Genomic DNA, 18,672 nt, shown 5'->3' with positions numbered 1-18,672 from the left:
TTTAGGGGGGCTTTTTTGGCATTTCCGGGGCTCTTTTGGGCATTTCGGGGGCTAAATCGCCCTGAGCCCCCCCGTGTATTTTTTTCCCTGCAATGCTCTCCACACACAAGTAACTGTCACACACGAGAAAGGTTTACACTGAGGGGGAGTTGCAAACAGAGTGGACTCATTAACCCCACCCCCCACCCACCACCACCACCACCACCACCACCCTCTGCCCGCCAACCCTCATTAAATCAAGCATCAAATCACCCAATCATTAAATGTTGATTAATGTAAGTTTTTTTTTAAATTTTCCCGCGAAAAAACTGGCAATCGAATCGAGCGGAAAATGAATTCAGCGATGCCGGCCGCTGTGGTATTGGGAACAGCGCGGTACGCAGGGACGTTCTTAAATTATGAATAGAGAGAAATGTACGAGTATTCGTGTGGGCAGGTAGATGAGTGAACAGGTGGGAGTTGGTTGTGAGCCCAGGTGTGCATGCTTGTGTGTATACACGTGTGTCTGTGGTACATGCGTGTCATGGGTGCATGTGTGTGTGCATGCGTGCGTGCGTGCGTTGTGTCTGTGCACGCGCATATGCGTGCGTATGTATGCATTGTGTGCGTGTGCGTGCACGTGTTTATGTGTGTGTGCATGCGTGCGAGCGTGTGCTTACGTATGCATGTGCGTGTGACCGCATAACGTACATGTATACGTGTGTACATCTGTATGTGTTGGACTGCAAGCTCATGTATTCCCGTCACAGGGGCGTGTACAGGGGAGGGGGGTCCAGGGGGTCCGGACCCCCCCCCCCTCGCTCGCGCAGAAAACGCATCTAAGGGGGTCTAATTTCAAAAAATTTCTGTACTCGCAAGTTTGGGTTACGGTTAGACCCCCCCCTGGTACAAATCCTGTACACGCCCCTGCGTCAATGCCCATATATCTATCATCCACACTACACTAGTTGGGAAGCAGGAGAAAGCGTGAACATACTTACAAGTTGTATATAGTTAATGCGACCCTCACGTAGATCCACCATGCTGTCGAGGGCCTCACGGGATATCGGGAATGCAACACCTTTCAGTGTTTCATGTCTCGTGTCGACCGGATGGTACGCCATCTAGTGGTAAACAACATTTTCAACATGGCTGCAGGGAAAACTACAACAGTAAACAACATATTCAACATGCCTGCAGCGAAAACTACAACAGTAAACAACATTTTCAACATGCCTGCAGCGAAAACTACAACAGTAAACAACATTTTCAACACGCCTGTAAGGAAAACAATGCCAACTTGCAACAAAGAATCGTTTTTGTTTGTTTTTTTCTATACCGAGTCGTCATCGTTATCGGTTATTTATCGCGTCACGTACCTCCTCCAGTTTTAGCCGTGCCAGCTCCTCCTCCGTATCTGTCATTGGTCCCGGACCCGCCCGCGCGTGTAGGTGGCGCTCGTACCCAGCGAACGACATCTCTCGCTACAAAAACAAGAGGCAGCATGTTGACCATATTATGTAGACGCACGCGCACCACACCACAAACAGTTTCATGTAGCAATGGAAGGTGAAAATGTCAGCGGCCGATAAACATCTCTTGCTCCCAACAATCGTCCCCCACCAACCTGCCGTTATTGCCACGCAGCTCTGTATACCAATCACTCTCATGGCAGGAAGTTCTAAAACACAATACTTAACAACGAAATGTCGCAAAGTCGTCAATTTGGCGTGTGCGCCCATGCAAAATACGTCCAAGCTGGTTTAGAGCAACCTGCCTAGCAATGACAGGGTTCATAGTAGTAAGACACATGTTGAAATAAGGACTTATATAAGACCCTTTCTGGAGGCCAAAATAAGACTTTTTTTACGCGATTTCTGATAGATCACCGACTATTAAAGTACACTAATAACAGAACAAACAAATCTCCGCATTCAGCAATCGATATGACAAACCCGACGATCTTTTATGAAAAAGCCGTTTCGCCGAAATTCAACACAGAAAATGTTGAAAAATGGTCCTTTGGCAAAAAATAAGGACTATTAAGTACTTTTCTAAGATTTCACCAAAAATAAGTACTAATAAGGCCCCTTATTTCATTTTTGGCAAAATAAGTACTTATAAGACTTTGGAAGACCCGCTACGAACCCTGAATGGTATTGGTAGGGGGAAGAGCATGTGGTTACCTCGCTCCGACGCATAGGTCGATGAAACTACGTCACTCTGGCGCCGACATACCTTTGACGTTCCGAACATTTCATCCTTGATGTGAACGAGTCCAAACTCTGTCTTGACGGTCGCTCGTGTTGCTGCATACAACATCTTCTCCCGTACCTGAAACCAGACACAGCTAACCGATAACCACCGACCCACACACAACCAACCAATAACCCCCAAACCATACATAGCTATGCGATAACTACTATACTATTTTATTTATTCTATTCTACTAAACTCCTATTCCTACTCTGCTCTTCTCTACTCTAATCTACTAAACTCTAGACTACCCTACCCGGCACAGCAATGCACTGCACTGCACCCCAGCCTACCCCACCTCACTCCACTACACTTCACTCCACTGCACCACATTACACCACATTACACCACATTACACCACATTACACCCCACTACACCACATTACACTCCACCGCACCACATTACACCCCACTACACCACATTACACCCCACTACACCACATTACACTCCACTCCACTACACTTCACTTCACTGCACTCCACCGCACCACATTACACCCCACTACACCACATTACACTTCACTACACCACATTACACCCCACTACACCACATTACACTCCACATTACACCCCACTACACCACATTACACTCCACTCCACTACACTTCACTTCACTGAACTCCACCGCACCACATTACACCCCACCGCACCACATTACACCACACTACACCACATTACACCCCACTACACCACATTACACTCCACTCCACTACATTACACTTCACTGCACCACATTACACTTCACTACACCACATTACACCCCACATTACACCACATTACACCCCACTACACCACATTACACCCCACTACACCACATTACACCCCACATTACACCACATTACACCCCACTACACCACATTACACTTCACTCCACTCCACTCTATTCCTCTCCAAACTACGCTACATTATACAATACTATGCCGTCACGTTCCCACAAAGTCTGTTCGGATGTTTTTGCTTACCGGTGACTCGTCTGGCGAGTAGGCAAGGAACAACCACTGGTAGCCGTTCTCATTCCGCGAGTCCAGCCGGTACAGTACGTAGCAGGGCTGCGCATCCACAAGGTGTGGCAGCACCGTAACGTCATAGTGTGCAGACGACACGTTAGGGATAAAACAATAGAGAACTTAAAACACCTGAAAAAACCCATCTTACACTATATTCATTGGCCGTTCATCATTTAAAAACACCTGAAAACTCATGTAGGATATTGGCCGTTCATTGTTTAGTCTTTACTTGCCTACGTTTTAGTGCGCAACACAGTTCAAACTATAACTAAAAAAGGATATCTTTGTCCCACGAGCTGTGGACCTTTTCTGTTGCATCACTTGTGAGTTTCTCTACAACAACAAACAAAAACGACAAACACTTAAAGATTATCACATGTACGGATTCTTAGAAAACATAGTTCTGTGACAGTTTGTATGTTTCTATATATTATATATACCAGTAATTAAAAAGCTTTATACTGCCAAACTCAATACAGCTATACAGCTACCTATTTCATTTCAGGTAGACTTCACCTTATCTGACTAATTAGCTAAGCAGTGCAATGATTAATTAGTAATTAATTGTTAATGAGTCCTACCATCAAAAATAGAGATTTTAATGCTTCGTATTTTTCCCTCTCTGGCTTTGAGAAACAGCTTCCGCAATTCCTCTGATGCTGCAAACACATAAGAGAAGACTAACATAAAACACTGGTCATCTGACGTCATCTGCAAAATATGATCTCTGGCATACGATCTGCATGCTGTAAAAACATACACTAGTATGATCGTCAAACCCTCATATCAAAATGTTTCTTACCCCACTAATATACAGCCTTTCAGGAGGGGACTTTGTCTTACCCACATTGATAACATTAGAAGAACAGTGTAACAATAGTGAATAACACTTTAACAGTGTGATATCACTCTGTCAATGATAACATGCAAACGAAAACCAGAAAACCACAAATGAAACACATCAGCAGAAAAGAAAGATTAGGATGTCATCGGATGTGTGTAAGCATTTGAGAAGCCAGCACATCAGCATCTGTTTCTGCACGAAACTGTAGTGGATACCATTAGCGGCCACATACAGTAAGTACCACATGTTCATCCACCAGCCGCAGTTACAACATCATTACATCATAGTCAGCAGACCCTTTGGTAAATCCTGTATCACAGACCAACTGACCATGTGAGCTCTCGCTTAGTTACTGTTGAGAGAGCATAGTTCACCATAGAACTGAGATTTACTGGAAATTATAGTTACTTACTGAGAAGAAACTAGGAGATATCATATCTCATCTTCAGTTAGGCTGAGAGGGTCTATGTCCCCCGGGGTACTGCCGGAACGTACCCTGGGTACGTACACTGGTCATACGGTCCAGTATACCGGAACGTACACTGCTACTATCTAATATGCCGGACCTTACCTCGCCTACTCAACTAACGAGTCTAGGGAGTCGCCTACGCCTACTCCCTAACCCTAACCCTAAACACAAATACGAAAATAACACGCTGTTTAGCGCACTGCGCTACGTCCTTCTGTAGCATTTTCGCATCTCCGTAATCAGAATAAGCTCCGCCTTCTTTGTTGATGGGCATGAATGGGGCGTCAACGACGTGACCCGTTACTGCGTGTAGGTGTTTGGTGAGGCTGTTTGTTTTTCGTAAATAATGAAAGGCCCGGCCGATGCATTTCGCACCGAAGTGGAAAAATTAGGCATTTTTACCCGCTTTCGGAAGTGAACGAGTGTGTCATTCATTGAACAATAAAGTTTTTCTTAAAATTAAATAATCCCGAAAATCCCTAACCGCGCTACTCGATTGTTTTAGCCAATGAATGTGGCTGTGTGTGTGACGTCTTGCCCGCGCGCTTTATGCTTGGCTTAGCGGGCCTCGAAATGGATATCGGAGGCACGCACCTCGCAACACGCGTGTTTGTTTACATATATAGCTTTGTGACATCAGGATGGGCGGTGTCGAGAGTTATGCGATAATACCCTCGTAATTTCTCAGCATTTCTTAAGGTGCATGGAACATTTTACCAATTTAGTGGTGTCAGTTAGTCACGGATATGTCACAGTAAGTACTAACCATATATGTTTCACATACGTTCACCTATTTTGCACACAGGCTGTCGATCATTGTGAAAAATTGTGTGAAGATTTATTTTTATTGAGACGTTCCTAGTGCCTGTGCTTTCATCAGTCTTGTACGTCAATGCACGTGCGTCAAGGGCCATAAACTCAACACAATTTCATCTCCGTTATCGTTTACGCCTGAATGCATGATTGATCAGGGCCATGTATGAGGGCGACATTTTCTTTGGGGTTCCGAAAAACACAATTCCACATGACATGGGCCATTTCAATTGGAAGCTCTGCATAATGGACCCCCAACAAGCCCTTTGACTGACTAGTCAAGAAACTCAAAGGTCTGTATATTGCTCTTATTTAGCCGCCGATAGTTCTTATTTAGAACAAAGTCTTCATTGTTATCTTCTAAAACTACAGTACAGACCATCTGCTGACCGCTGTGGAGACGTGCGCCGGGCCTCGAATTTGGCGCACATCTCCACTGTGGACAGCGCTTCATACTTGAACATCCCCGCGGTCGCGTGCGCATATCCAGCGGAACTGCGCGTCTCATCCGCGCGCAGCGCTCAGGATCAACAGCAAAGCTGTGCCACGCAATCTCGTATCATGTCTCTCTGGATGACTAATTTTAAGAAATGAATGACAGAGCTGCCACCCAGTGTCAGTGCCCCACCACTCCAGACCACCGGCTCAAGGATAGAGAGCATTTCCAGTAATAAACATCATCCTATCCTATCAGTATCACCGTCCTGGACATCATCTCTATCCTTGAACCAGACCGCCTCCCACTGCGTTTACGCCATTTGAGACGGAAGAATGAACTTGAAGTTCTGTATTATCATTCACGTTTTAACATCTTGTAAGGAATTGAAACACTGATTAGCCTAACTTTGTACAGTTAACGTTAGTGACTTACCTGTTATTCCTGTCTGATGCGACATAGCTTCCAAATACTTGTTATTTGTGAAGTTTTGTCTCGATGATATGATATCCTGTTTCGTGAGTTGTCGAGGGAGGTGACCTCTGACCTGCGAAAACTTCTCGGTCATGCTGCCATCTATCGGCAAAAATGTACGAAATTGTGTCTATTTCGCCTAAATAGTCGAGCTAGGTGCAGTCGCGAACATATATCTACTCATACGAGAAAGGTATTTCCATATTTCGTACCTACTTATTCAAAAAATAAATGTCTTTTCATTCACTGTTAATAATTGCAAAATTGAACTTGTTCTACTGCAATTTGGTGTGTTGATTTGTCTAGTAACTCTAGTTGATCAACTTTGTCTCGCTGCGTCTTCGATATAGTCAGTTTGACTTTTAAAGACTAATCTTCACGAGGATATGAGGTTATATTATCTTGAATATTATTTTAATAGTGCAATGTTCAATTGGTATTTGTGGAGCAGATATGGGTTGGTGAAGATATCTTGGTGAAGATATATGTACACTAGTATACTTGTGTATATTGTGTTGATGGTAACTCAAAGGAAGGTTGGTGCGATTACCATTCCAAACACACAAACAGACAAACAAACAATTTTTGCGAACAAGATTACAACAAGATTTTATTTTCTATTTACATTTTTGTATCAGAGCCCCAAGCATCCATTAGCAGGCATATCAAAAGACTACCACTTACATACTAAGAAACACTGTACCTTTTCCACTTTTGCCAATCTACGCAGAGCAACTCGTAAACATTTACATTTTAATCATCACCTTATACAGAGTTAATAGTATAGAGTGGCTTCAGTGTTAGCGCTGATATCAGAAAAACTTTGACAGATTAAAACTGGTTGAAAAAGCAATAACTTATTCTGGCTGGTTATACCAACTTGCAACACTTTCACTAACTTTTCAAGTGACTGAGAGATGAGATATTGATTTAATAAACAAATCCAAGTCGGTCTGAACTCTCAGTCATTTGACATACCTGTCAAATCACACTAACAAAGCTTCCCGAGCGACTACTTTACTAAATGCCTAGAACAGTACAACCACATTCATATGGATTTAGCTCAACAAACAGTCACTTAAATTATTATTTCTTGTTCGCCTAGTTCCTCGTCCGTGGGTAACACAATCTCTTCTAATGGAACTAGATCGGCATCTATGTGTGGCTTGCCTTTTTCCTCACTCTTAGCTATCTGCAGGTACGCTTCCCTTACTGACCATTCCTTCATTCTGAAACACCACGTAAAATTTTTTTATTTAACCACGTCACTTTGACAAAATCTTGCACACGTTCCTTACATAAATCTTGGTATAAGTTCATCCTATTTCATGGCAATGTAATAGTATATTGATTTTGTGATAAATCTATATATTTAACATGTTAGCAACAATTGACAACTGGTGTAATTGTAATTTTCAAGCAACATAATACAGCTTGACAAAAGTCATTAGACTAATTGTTAAAACTATTGCTAACAAGTTAAATACATGAATTCATTATCAAATATCTTTACTCTCATATTACTTCAAGAACTCACACCTGAAAGAATCCACACCAGGGTGTTAATTCCATTTTACCCCAGAGTTTCATTGTCCCCCATGATAACACAAGTGTTTTTGCAACCTGGTGACATTTGACAGAGCTTGAGAAAGCCTCAAGAAGAAAATAAATAGTGTAACCAGGATGAAAGTAATTCTCTTATCAAACAATAGGGATAAACAGGTGTTGCTGCTGCTAGATGGAATGCACTACCACCTACTGCCAACACTGCTCATGATGTGGCTTCATTCAAAAATTTCATTAACAGCAGTAAATGAAAGGTGAAAAAAAATTTGGTCATTAAAGGATGCATGATGACCTGTACATTTATAGCCACACTAGGCGATTAGTACAGTATCAGACAAGACAATATGCTTCGCATCTGATCAGTGTAGACACACTCACCGGAAGTCAGGCATGTAGGTTAGGATGAATGCTCCACCGACGATACACAGGGTAACGCCCATAAACATGTTCATCCAATGCTCGTACTTGTCCCGCGTCTGGTCCTCAAAGCTATAACCATAGCTGATCCAGTTCTGAAAGGGGTTAAGCGATTTCACATTTGTTTTTTACTACATTTCAAATCGCAAAACATTCATTTAATGCGATAGTGAAAGGTGAAACACCTATGCGTGATGTTTAAGGTTAATACAGAACAAATAAAATATTATAAGATACCCTGGTAATCATTTTCAGGTAGTGTGTCTGTGGCAGGGCTTGAATGGCAGAATAAAGTAGTTGGGTAAAATATGTTAAATTGGCTTTTTTACATTATAACGTCATGCCAATCAAACTGAGGATAATTATTTGACCTCACCATTACCTTACCATTACCTTACCATTACCTTACCATTAAAGCCCCGCAATTCTGCAGGAAATACGGTTTAGGTGGAATGTGCAGGTGGCAGTTTATTCAGTAAGTTGCATGAATGATGACATAGCGATTTATACTTATACTATTATAGATTCGACGTGGATATTCGTCCGAGCAGTTGTTGCGCATGCGCTGTTCATGTAGCATGCCGCAAGCGCACGGCACGAGTGCCGGAGGTAGGAAGTGTGAAGGGGGGGTCATGCTGAGGATCACGATCACAAACATCCACCAAGAGAACCGCAGTGTGCGATCGGCGATTCTGCCGCTAACCCAGGTTCCGCCTTGGTTGGCAAGCGTGCCGAAAACGTAGACGGCAGCAGAGCTAAGTTCATCCCAGATGCATCGTGAGCTGTCGGCGGACAGGCTCAGGTATTTCAGCACAGCTAGCAGAACAGTAATGACAAGACCGCATGAGACAATGCAAACAAAGGGCACGAACATGTTCAGTTTCGTGTGCGTTTTCTTCTCTGGGAATTTGATGAGCAGAACGTAGTAGCTGCGTAAGATCGGCTGCAGAAATCTCAGCTGCTTCGCTCGCTCCGGATGCATGCTCATGTCGCACGCCATGTCCATGCGGCCGGCTTCAACCTCAGCTACGACCTTACTGAAGCCGCCGCTACAGAAGGGAATCGCCGAGTACGTGAAGTTGTAATACGCTCCCAGCTCGCGTAGGATGTTCCGGTATATGATCGATATCGCCGTGTCAACTGTCGAGCAATTGAGGAAGCCAACTTTCAGTTCGACTCCGTGAAAATTAAGCACCACTTGTGTTTTACGTATCGGAAAGTTTTCTTGTATTTCTCTCCCTGGTGAAGTCTTACTGCATTGAAATCCAGGTTGTGCAGCGCTTTCAGCAATGTTCATCAAGTCAGCATTCCGATTCTTAGAAGCTATGAACCTCTCCATCGCAAACGAATGGGAATTAAATGCGAGCAGGAGAATTAACAGCCGCACCATGCTTGCGTTCTCGCGCTCCCACGCTGCTATTAAACAACTGCTAGATTCCACAACAAGTCTGTGCAGCAGCTCAGATGAGAATGCTGCTGCGTCTACTTTTGCGCGATCAGAAATGTCTACACGAACGATCGCGTCTGTTATCGTTGTCGCCTACGACAACGCAATCAAAAATTTACAATCAGTAGTCGATATTTTGCGCCGAACAAATAAAACAGTTTTAATCTTGTCAACACTCAGGCAGCGATGGGGAGCGATCGATTCAGCACTCCATCGCAATCAAAATTTCAGAACACCTGCAATCGATTTTTGTGTCGTATAGACGGGTTCTGTCAAACAATGTTTGTAAACACATACATGTTTTGAACGATGTTCTATTTTTAGCCTCGGAGTTCAAATTGCGTGCCTTTTAAATGGCCTGTCTGCGACACAATTCCTTATTTAAAGGTTTTAGGGCGTACAAAAAAATGGCGCGTTCGCTATTGGCGATTAGAAGTGTTTTGCACTGGTAGAGGGCGTCCATAAGCAGCAGGCATCAGAGCCTTCAGATAGAGAAAAATTCTGGCAGCCCGAAATAAGTTTGACAGAAAACGAATTAAAATACCCAGAGAGTTTTGGCACATACACAACATTCACTATATTCATGCTAATAACTGCAGATTTAAGGACCAATTGATGTAGCCCAGGGCCGTAGGCTGAGCAAAATCTTAGGGGGGGGGGCAGTGGCGGATCCAGGATTTTAAGGAGAGGGTGAGAAACACGTGGGGGGTTTAGGGGTACTCCCACAGAAAATTTTGAAAATGTAGATCGCAGGAGATGGTATTTGAGGCACTTTTGAGTGCATGTACAGCCTTCATTCTGACTAGGATTTTTTATTTTTTTTATTTTGCTCCAAAATTTAGGGGGGGCAGCTGCCCTCCCCCCAGGCTACGGCCCTGTAGCCGTGGTGATCGACCCACCGTGCTTGTGTGAAATACATAAAGAATATATATAACAGAATAATTCATCACGTTTTTAATGTAGTTTAAAGTTTTTAAGTAGTTTGGACTTTGAATCTGTAGTCATTTAATGTGAATATGTATATGTTACATGAAATGTATGTTGTGTATTTACTAAAACCCAGGGTTCTCCAAGGGCACTTATAGCCTGGCGCCGCGCCAGGCTATCGTCGAGCCCCGTCATCCTAAGTAAAATGCACCCGCCACGCTAAATATCATAGCCGCCATGCTGGTGTATATACATGAAGTTCAAATATTTAATACAAACAGTCACCCTATCCCTAACCCTAACACTAACTCTAAACCGACTCGGCTATCTTATATACGCGTGTTATAGTACCAAAATTAATCTATGGCGATTTAGAACCAGCAAACCAGCAAGTTCACCCCTACATTTTGCATGGTTCATACAGGAGGACTGAAATTTTTTCCAAGGACCTTTCAAAGACTTTTCAAGGATATTTTATCGGAAATTCAAGGACATTTTATCGGAAATTCATACACAGAACAAAACATACCTGGATTAATTTAATAACCCCAATCTTAATCACTGCATGTCACCTCTAAAACTTACCTGGATCACATTAATAAACCCTTAGTGAGCGAGAAGGCGAGAGAAGTAACTATGCTAGAAGAAATATGTGCATCCGTACCTGTGTGTGTGTCGTTTGTCTGCGCGTGTGTACTGCGCATGCGTATGCACTTCTCTGTCTGCATTTCTCCCTCCCTCATTTCTCTCATCTTTCCTTTATTTTCCCTTTTTACTCACTTCCCTTCAGCATTTCCAGGTGGGTGGGGGATCATTCATCACACTCTACAGTGAATCACGCCCTCCCCCCTCCCCTGATGATGACTCATGAGTGGGATTGACACGTCTCCTTGGCCCAGCTCATGATAAGCATTTACTTGATGTTTTTTTATATCCTGATTAGGGATCAGTTTTACTAATGTACCACCAATAAATTAATAAAAATAATGAAAACACTGTGTTGCTCAAGGAACTGCAATGGAGACAGGTGATATTACGTATATATAACAACAGTGTAGTTCTTCTCTGGGATTATAAGACACATGGTGTCAATGTCTCATTGCTAATGCTATTATTTCAGTCAACTAATTGTATGTGATAAGAAAGAGGTCTTGACGTCATCTGTTAGACTACAGCCAGTTTTTTTTTTTAGATTTTTGCTACGTATGAGGGTTGGGTCCAGAGAATATAAATGTTCCTTAGACATGTTTCGTGACACATAATTCCCTAATTAATTACGTTGAGACTACAGGGTCATTCTTTATGATGCTCTTTCAAGGGACTAGTAATATTTAATCTGTTCATGATGTCTAATCTAATCAATGAGACTATCACAACTCAGCTTTACATATATACAAGGGTAGAAATTAACTTTTAAACAAGCGAGTTCAACGGACTCCATACCCTCAACAAGTGCCGCATGAGCGACAGTGCTCATCTGAGGTCTGCTGCTCTACTGTACTGGCCTTTGTTTCTGAACTGCAAAAGGTTGAAAGCCTGTTCCATCGCTAAACCGGCAAAGACTGTTTAGCATAGGTATTAACACTATAACTAACACTATATACTAAAACTAAACCCTAACACTGCATCCTACTTCATACCTGCTCGACTGTCTTATTTATCGTGTCATAATGTATCACTAGGCCTATAGTTGCCCTGAGAAGGCGCGTGCAAGTGTAATCAATAATCAAAGATGGCATCGCCCTTCGTACGTTGGTGATAAGACAAGAAAGTAGAGATAACCTAATTTCATTGAGTTACTGAAAATTCACAGGCTAAAATCCAAGTATATTCAGGCAGGCGACAATTTCGCTCAGCTGTGAGTAATAAATTAAACACATCTGCATTGCAGGTGTGCATGTTTATTAGAATGGAAGTGCCAGTTCACCCAATGCATGAGTAATGGGTTTCCCCCAGGTTTTTGCCTTCATTTTGAATGACGGCAGCCACGCGAGCATTCAGGGTGCTATTAATATACAGACAGCTTTAGAAAATAATATGATTTAAGGAGCGTAAAACTTGTTCAACAAACTTTTGTCTTTGCAATTGAACTGCAAATGTAGCCTCACATCCACACAGGTATATGGCTCTGATAATGCCAAAAGCAGTTCAGTCCTTTGTTAACAGTCAACAAATCCATGTTTAACCCTCCTCTTGAGGGTCAAAAGGTTATCAGACACTTGCTATTTGCACGTCAGTGGAAAGCACATTTCATGATCCTTTCAATAAAGTGATAAAAATGGTAGGTCAGCGCTGAAACAAAAAAGTTTTTCACTCTGCCCACATCCTCAGAAAATGTCTGATATCTGACCTTTCCCCCACTGCCCTTTGACCTGTGACCTCCAATTTCGTACTGGTGATAGGTTTCCTCCCCATCACACTATACACTGAATATTAAGAGCATAGGTCGAGCCGTTCAGATTTGTGCCGCAATTCCGTATTTCCTCCTATACCTTAAGTAAGGGGAAAATATTCCCCCTCCGATTACACCTCTTGACCTTTGACCCTTGACCCCAAATTGGTCATCCCGAGTCCTTTTCACGATCCCCCCGACGTCCCGAATATCGTGACCGTACGTCGAGCGGTTAAGATTTGTGCCCAACTGTTGACGGACGAACGCACGGACGCACGGACAGACGGACAATCATGCGATTCTACAAGCTGCATCTGACTATGTCAGATGAGCTAAAAAGAGGGAGTCCGTAGTAAAATAAGGGAGTCCTCAGTCTGATGTTCAAAACTAAAAATATTAACAAAAAGGACATTTGCGTTGCATGTCCGCCAAATTTTCATGGGACATTTGCTAAAACAATACGCTAATTTTGCGTGGGAATAATAAGGAGGCCGCTCTGGAACGAACTAGTTAGTATAGCAAAGTTTTCAGGGAGTCGCACGGTCAAATCAGGGAGTCTCATAGGGTCTATGTCCCCCAGGGTACTGCTGGAACGTACCCTGGTACTAGAGCATATAAATCAACGTGATTTATATGCTCTGCTGATACTATCTAATATGCCGGACCTTACCTCACCTACTCCACTAACGAGTCTAGGGAGTAGCCTACGCCTACTCCCTAACCCTAACCCTAACCATATCAGATAGTTACCAGGGTACGTTCCGGTATACCAGACCGTACCCAGGGTACGTTCCAGCAGTACCCTGGGGTAGGGCTGTCATTGGTATCAAATTATTTCGATTCGATTATTGATATATTTTTTTTCGATATTTCGATCCGATTCGATCCGATTCGATTTAATAATTATGTAATAAAACATGAGCCGTGAAAGTACAGTAAACTCATGTATTGTGTTCTACTTATGATAACTATGCATTTTATACATCGCTGTGCTTAAATACAACATGGGCGAAGTATATATTTATCTGAATTCAACCAGATTGACCTGGCGTCGCGAGTGTGTGTGTGTGTGTGTGCGTGTTCCAGATAATGATATAATAGATTACTGTACGATCAAATCCGCCCCTTACCGTTACATATTACCATTGTTTGCATATAACAAATTGGTTATCAAGTCTGCTATACTCGTATAATGATGTTTACAGGGCTGCGTTTCGCAAGCCCTCATCTGGGTTATTCATATTTTCCCCACAAATATCCAAAGTATAGCCTGATAATAGTCGCAGACACTCAGCAAGCATTTCGTAAAGCTCCACTTGCTAAAGTTGTCCATGTCTTAATTAACAACCTTAATTGGAACTCAGAGGACCGAGCTGTATTCTCCATTAGCTTTAAAGGGACAACAATCTTCCATTTAAGAACTCAGTTTGCCACAGAAGCCTGCCTGCCAGTGATTGACATGGCCTTCTGTTTCTAACAGCAAGCTCACAGCACCTGTTGTTATCACTCATAGGGTCTATGTCCCCCAGGGTACTATTGGAGGGTACCCTGGGTACGGTTTGATATATCGGAACGTACCCTGGTAACTATCTGATATGGTTAGGGTTAGGGAGTAGGCGTAGGCGACTCCCTAGACTCGTTAGTGAAGTAGGCGAGGTACGGTCCGGCATATTAGATAGTACCAGGTTACGTTCCGATATATCCAACTGTACCCAGGGTATCCTCCGATAGTACCCTGGGGGACATAGACCCTCTCAGCGTTGCTATCTATATTTACCAATGCTTCGCAGGTGCACACACCGATCAATAGATGTTGCGCATATGATTCTATATGAATCTAGCATGTACTCATAGCACCTATAAATGCGTGACTGATATAGTGTCTGAAAGGTACCTAAATGCCAGGTCTTGTCAATTTAACAGAAGGCCGAAACGTGTTTATTAAAATGCAAAATTTGCATTAAACTGAAATCAGCATAATAACTATTTGCTATGAATATTAGAGTGATAAAGGGCATCTTAATGTTACAGTGTTTAGTCGTGAGGAGGAGGGAAACAGTAGGGGTGGTGGAAAAGAGGAGGAGGAGGAGGAAGAGGAGGAGGAGGAGAAGGAGAGGAGGAGGAGGAGGAGAGGAGGAGGAGCAGGAGGAGGAGAGGAGGAGAAGGAGAGCGAACGAAAACTGCAGTGATTGAAGAACTGTTAACGAACCTTTTGCAAATCTACCCGTTGGATTCTCCGAGTAGATAGTGAATAACTTTGACTAGTTTACTTTAACTGCACTGCAATAAGTACGAAATACATGCTTGTTTAACCTACGTTTACAGGAGAGGTGAATTCTACGCAGACTATGGCAATGAAGAAAACAAGACTGTGCTATGTGCCTTGCCTCAAAACCCTCCACTATCTCAAAGATAAGTGCAAGGCTGACGATATTATAATAAACAACGAGGAAGACTACCAGAGTGACGGTGACCACGATGGTGATGATGGCTATCATCAAGGTTCGGACAAGATGAACGATTCGTCACAGAGAGGTTAGGAATCGACTTACACACTGCACTTTGTTTTTAATCACACTTGTACTCTGCCTAGTGCAGTAGTTTGTTCTGCCATATTGCGTGGCCCGAGAAATGCGTCGGACTGCACCATGCTGCCACCTATAGCTCCTTTGGGGCGAAAGGTGGCCTAACTGTTAGCCCTCAGCATTTCGGGATAAATGGAGTTTGAGTCCCACAACTTGGTCACTGCTGTTACACACTGTGCATTAGGCCAGGTGCTTTATTCAGATTTTTCTTTATTGTACGCTTGTTGAATGTTGTAGAGCTGGCTTTAGAGTACTGGGGCAACTGCCACCCCATGAGCTAGGAAGTAGCTGACATATTCTGCAATATAGGGAAAGGCAATCAATTGTGGTGAATGGGTTAAAGTACAGTGGAACCCCGATTTTACGCGTCCCGATCTAACGCGAATTCGGATATATAACGCGATGGGTCGTTGGACCCGATTAACTCTATCACGAGTTGCGAGCTTTACCATACACATCTGTGCGGTAAATCGTTGATGATGTCAGGAAGAATACATCGTCCTTTAGTGGTCATCTTTGTGGGTGAATGAGTGTTTTGTGTCATTTCCATTTCAGTTATAGACAAGACGGGGTCTGTTATGGTAGATAGCAATCAACCTGTCTATGATGTGGAGACCATAGTGGACCATTTTAATGCAGATGTAAGTGACGGCTTATTATGATCAATTTTGTTTCAATCTTTTTAAAATTAGATAAAGCAGGGGATATATTGACGAGTCACATCTGGAGGTGGGGACCTACATGGATATAGGTCTGCATGTGACATAGCTACTTTTAACCAGTGGAACAGATTCGTAGTCTGTGTTTGCGTGACCTTTTGTTTGATTTGCGATATTGACTATATACCCACATGTACGCAATGACTATAGTAATACTGTCGTTAACTTAGACCTGGAGTCCTCTGCATATGGGATACTGACTATACAGACGACTGGTAGGTTCAAAGAGTAACATAACTGTAACTATCAAGATGCCGATGGTATTATAATATATCATATATATAATCATAATCGTCAGCCACCAACTCGTGAAGTATCATGCACTTTTTAATGATTCCAAAATTGTTTTGTAAAAGTTTTTGATAAATGATATAAATAAAATTAATAAATTCTGTTTTTTTAGGGACAAGGCTATTATTTGGTGAAGTGGAAAGGTTGGGGTAAGAAATACAACTCGTGGGAGCCTAAAGAAAATCTGTTCTGCAGGTAACTAACATTAGCATCAAGCCCCCAAGCTTCTCTTCTGCGCTGACCAACTTTGCTACCGGCGTTAACCAAATCCCCTGTTCGAGATCGTGTCATCATACGTGATGACACATGATTCAAGCCGTGCGGATCCTGCCAACACTATGGCAACGTGAAATGAAAATGAAATTCCAACCGATTCCCATCACTAATGGTTCTAGCTGCGTGCACCCATCCCCGCCCCGCATCGTTCGTGACTAACCGTTGTCATGGTTACCGCGTGCAGGCAGCTGCTGAAGGAGTTCCACCGGCTGGTCGCGGCTGGCATCGTCAAGCTGAAGAACAGCAAGCGCAAGCGCGAGGTGGAAGTACAGCTGAGACGCCAGCAGCTGAAGCGCGCCAAGACCGCCGCGTCCGCGTCCGACGGTGGCGCCCCCCGGCGGGAGCACGAGGGTAAGCGGGCGGTCGCCCGCCAGGCCCTCGCCGAGTGGGCGGCCTCCATCAACGCGCTGATCGCGGCGTGGCCGACCGGCGGCCCGCCCGTCGTCGTCGTCAACGATGTGGACCTCGAGGGACCGCCGCAGGACTTTAGGTACATCATCGACTACAAGGCCGGCGCGGACATCGGCATCCCGACGGACCCGCTCATCGGCTGCGAGTGCGGGGACTGCTGGGAGGCGCGGGGCGGCGCGTGCTGCGCGCCGGCGTCCGGAGCGCACTTCGCGTACACGCGGCTCGGGCGAATGCGGCTGCCGCGCGGGTGCCCCGTGTACGAGTGTAACAAGCGCTGCCGCTGCGGCCCCGAGTGTCCGAACCGCGTCGTGCAGAAAGGTGCGTAGTGTAGGTGGCCCCGGTGGTACCAGCGGCTGCCAGGGGGGAAAACTTTTTTTTCACGGGAGCTCTTTTTCATAAGTCTGTGGAGAAAATAGCTTTTCGCCAAAAATTTTACGGAGCTATTTTGAACCTCACGGGAGCGATTTCGGAGGTTTGAAGAGCGAATCGCTTATCGCTCCCCGTGTATTTTTTACCCTGGTTATGATTATTACCATAAGTTACAGTAATTAAGGTAATAATGGTGCTGGAGTAGGGGGTGCCACTTTTCTATTGTAGTACCGGTGGAAGTGGTATTAGGGGTTCTGATGTTGGTAGTAGTTGGTAGGTGGCGCTGGTGCCAGTGGTGGCGGCAGTAGCTGCAGTGAAGATGGCAATGTGAATGGCATTTCTAGTACTGGTTTTAATGGTAGCTTGTACTCGGGGTGCGAGTAGGTGGCACTAGTTTTTAACTGTTACTGGTGCCAAGAACAATAGTCCCGGTAGGAGAAATCGTGCGAGTATAGTTGCGGTAATCGTAGCAGTCAGGCTTCCTCTTTTCACGGGAGCCGATTGGCCAAGCTCCGTAAACAGCCCCGTCTCCAGTGTCCACAGGGCTTTTTTTACGGCCCCGTCAAATTTTAAGATTCCGAGAATCGAAAACGAAAGTCGGCCCCGTCTAGAGAAATTCAGCCCCGTCGGGTAAATAACGGGGCATGTTTTTTTAGGCCCCGTGGTTTTCTCAGACGGCGAAGCCTGAGCAGTGTTGACACGAGAGTGGCCAGCTACAACCGCTGACGCGAGAACACGGGAGCGGTGCCACGGGTAACGGCTAACGCGCGCGCGATTGTCGTTGACAGGTCCCACGTGTAAGCTGTGCATCTTTCGCACGGAGAACAATCGTGGCTGGGGCGTGAAGACGTTGCAACGCATTCGCAAGGGCACCTTCGTCATGGAGTACGTGGGCGAGGTATGTCAATAGAGTACGTGGGTGAGGTATGTCAATAGAGTACGTGGGTGAGGTATGTCAATAGAGTACGTGGGTGAGGTATGTCAATAGAGTACG

At 44.1% G+C, this 18,672-nt stretch overlaps 2 protein-coding genes across 3 annotated transcripts in view; one reads left to right on the top strand and one right to left on the bottom strand.

Moving 5' to 3' along the window:
- LOC106813140 (twinfilin-1-like) overlaps nucleotides 1-6,342 on the bottom strand; it is a gene marked incomplete in the record, with an annotated part of 16,357 nt that extends 10,015 nt beyond the window's left edge. For both annotated transcript variants that reach the window (XM_014817199.1, XM_014817201.1), the window contains 7 exon segments: nucleotides 981-1,103; nucleotides 1,359-1,463; nucleotides 2,218-2,313; nucleotides 3,198-3,325; nucleotides 3,525-3,575; nucleotides 3,824-3,901; nucleotides 6,240-6,342. In XM_014817199.1, coding sequence (XP_014672685.1) covers nucleotides 981-1,103; nucleotides 1,359-1,463; nucleotides 2,218-2,313; nucleotides 3,198-3,325; nucleotides 3,525-3,575; nucleotides 3,824-3,901; nucleotides 6,240-6,264 — 606 coding nt within the window.
- Nucleotides 6,343-6,434: 92 nt separating this feature from the next.
- On the top strand, nucleotides 6,435-18,615 carry LOC106813133 (histone-lysine N-methyltransferase SUV39H2-like). The gene is made up of 6 exons (XM_014817195.1): nucleotides 6,435-6,471; nucleotides 15,353-15,562; nucleotides 16,168-16,253; nucleotides 16,735-16,817; nucleotides 17,083-17,627; nucleotides 18,467-18,615. Exons 2-6 carry the CDS (start codon nucleotides 15,376-15,378, stop codon nucleotides 18,586-18,588), a joined length of 1,023 nt encoding a protein of 340 aa, XP_014672681.1. The 5' UTR covers nucleotides 6,435-6,471; nucleotides 15,353-15,375; the 3' UTR covers nucleotides 18,589-18,615.
- Nucleotides 18,616-18,672: the final 57 nt, after the last annotated feature.

The sequence above is a fragment of the Priapulus caudatus genome, unplaced genomic scaffold, assembly GCF_000485595.1.
Source record: "Priapulus caudatus unplaced genomic scaffold, Priapulus_caudatus-5.0.1 Scaffold729, whole genome shotgun sequence".
NCBI lineage: Eukaryota > Metazoa > Priapulida > Priapulimorpha > Priapulimorphida > Priapulidae > Priapulus > Priapulus caudatus.
This window is presented reverse-complemented; position numbering and strand designations above follow the sequence as displayed.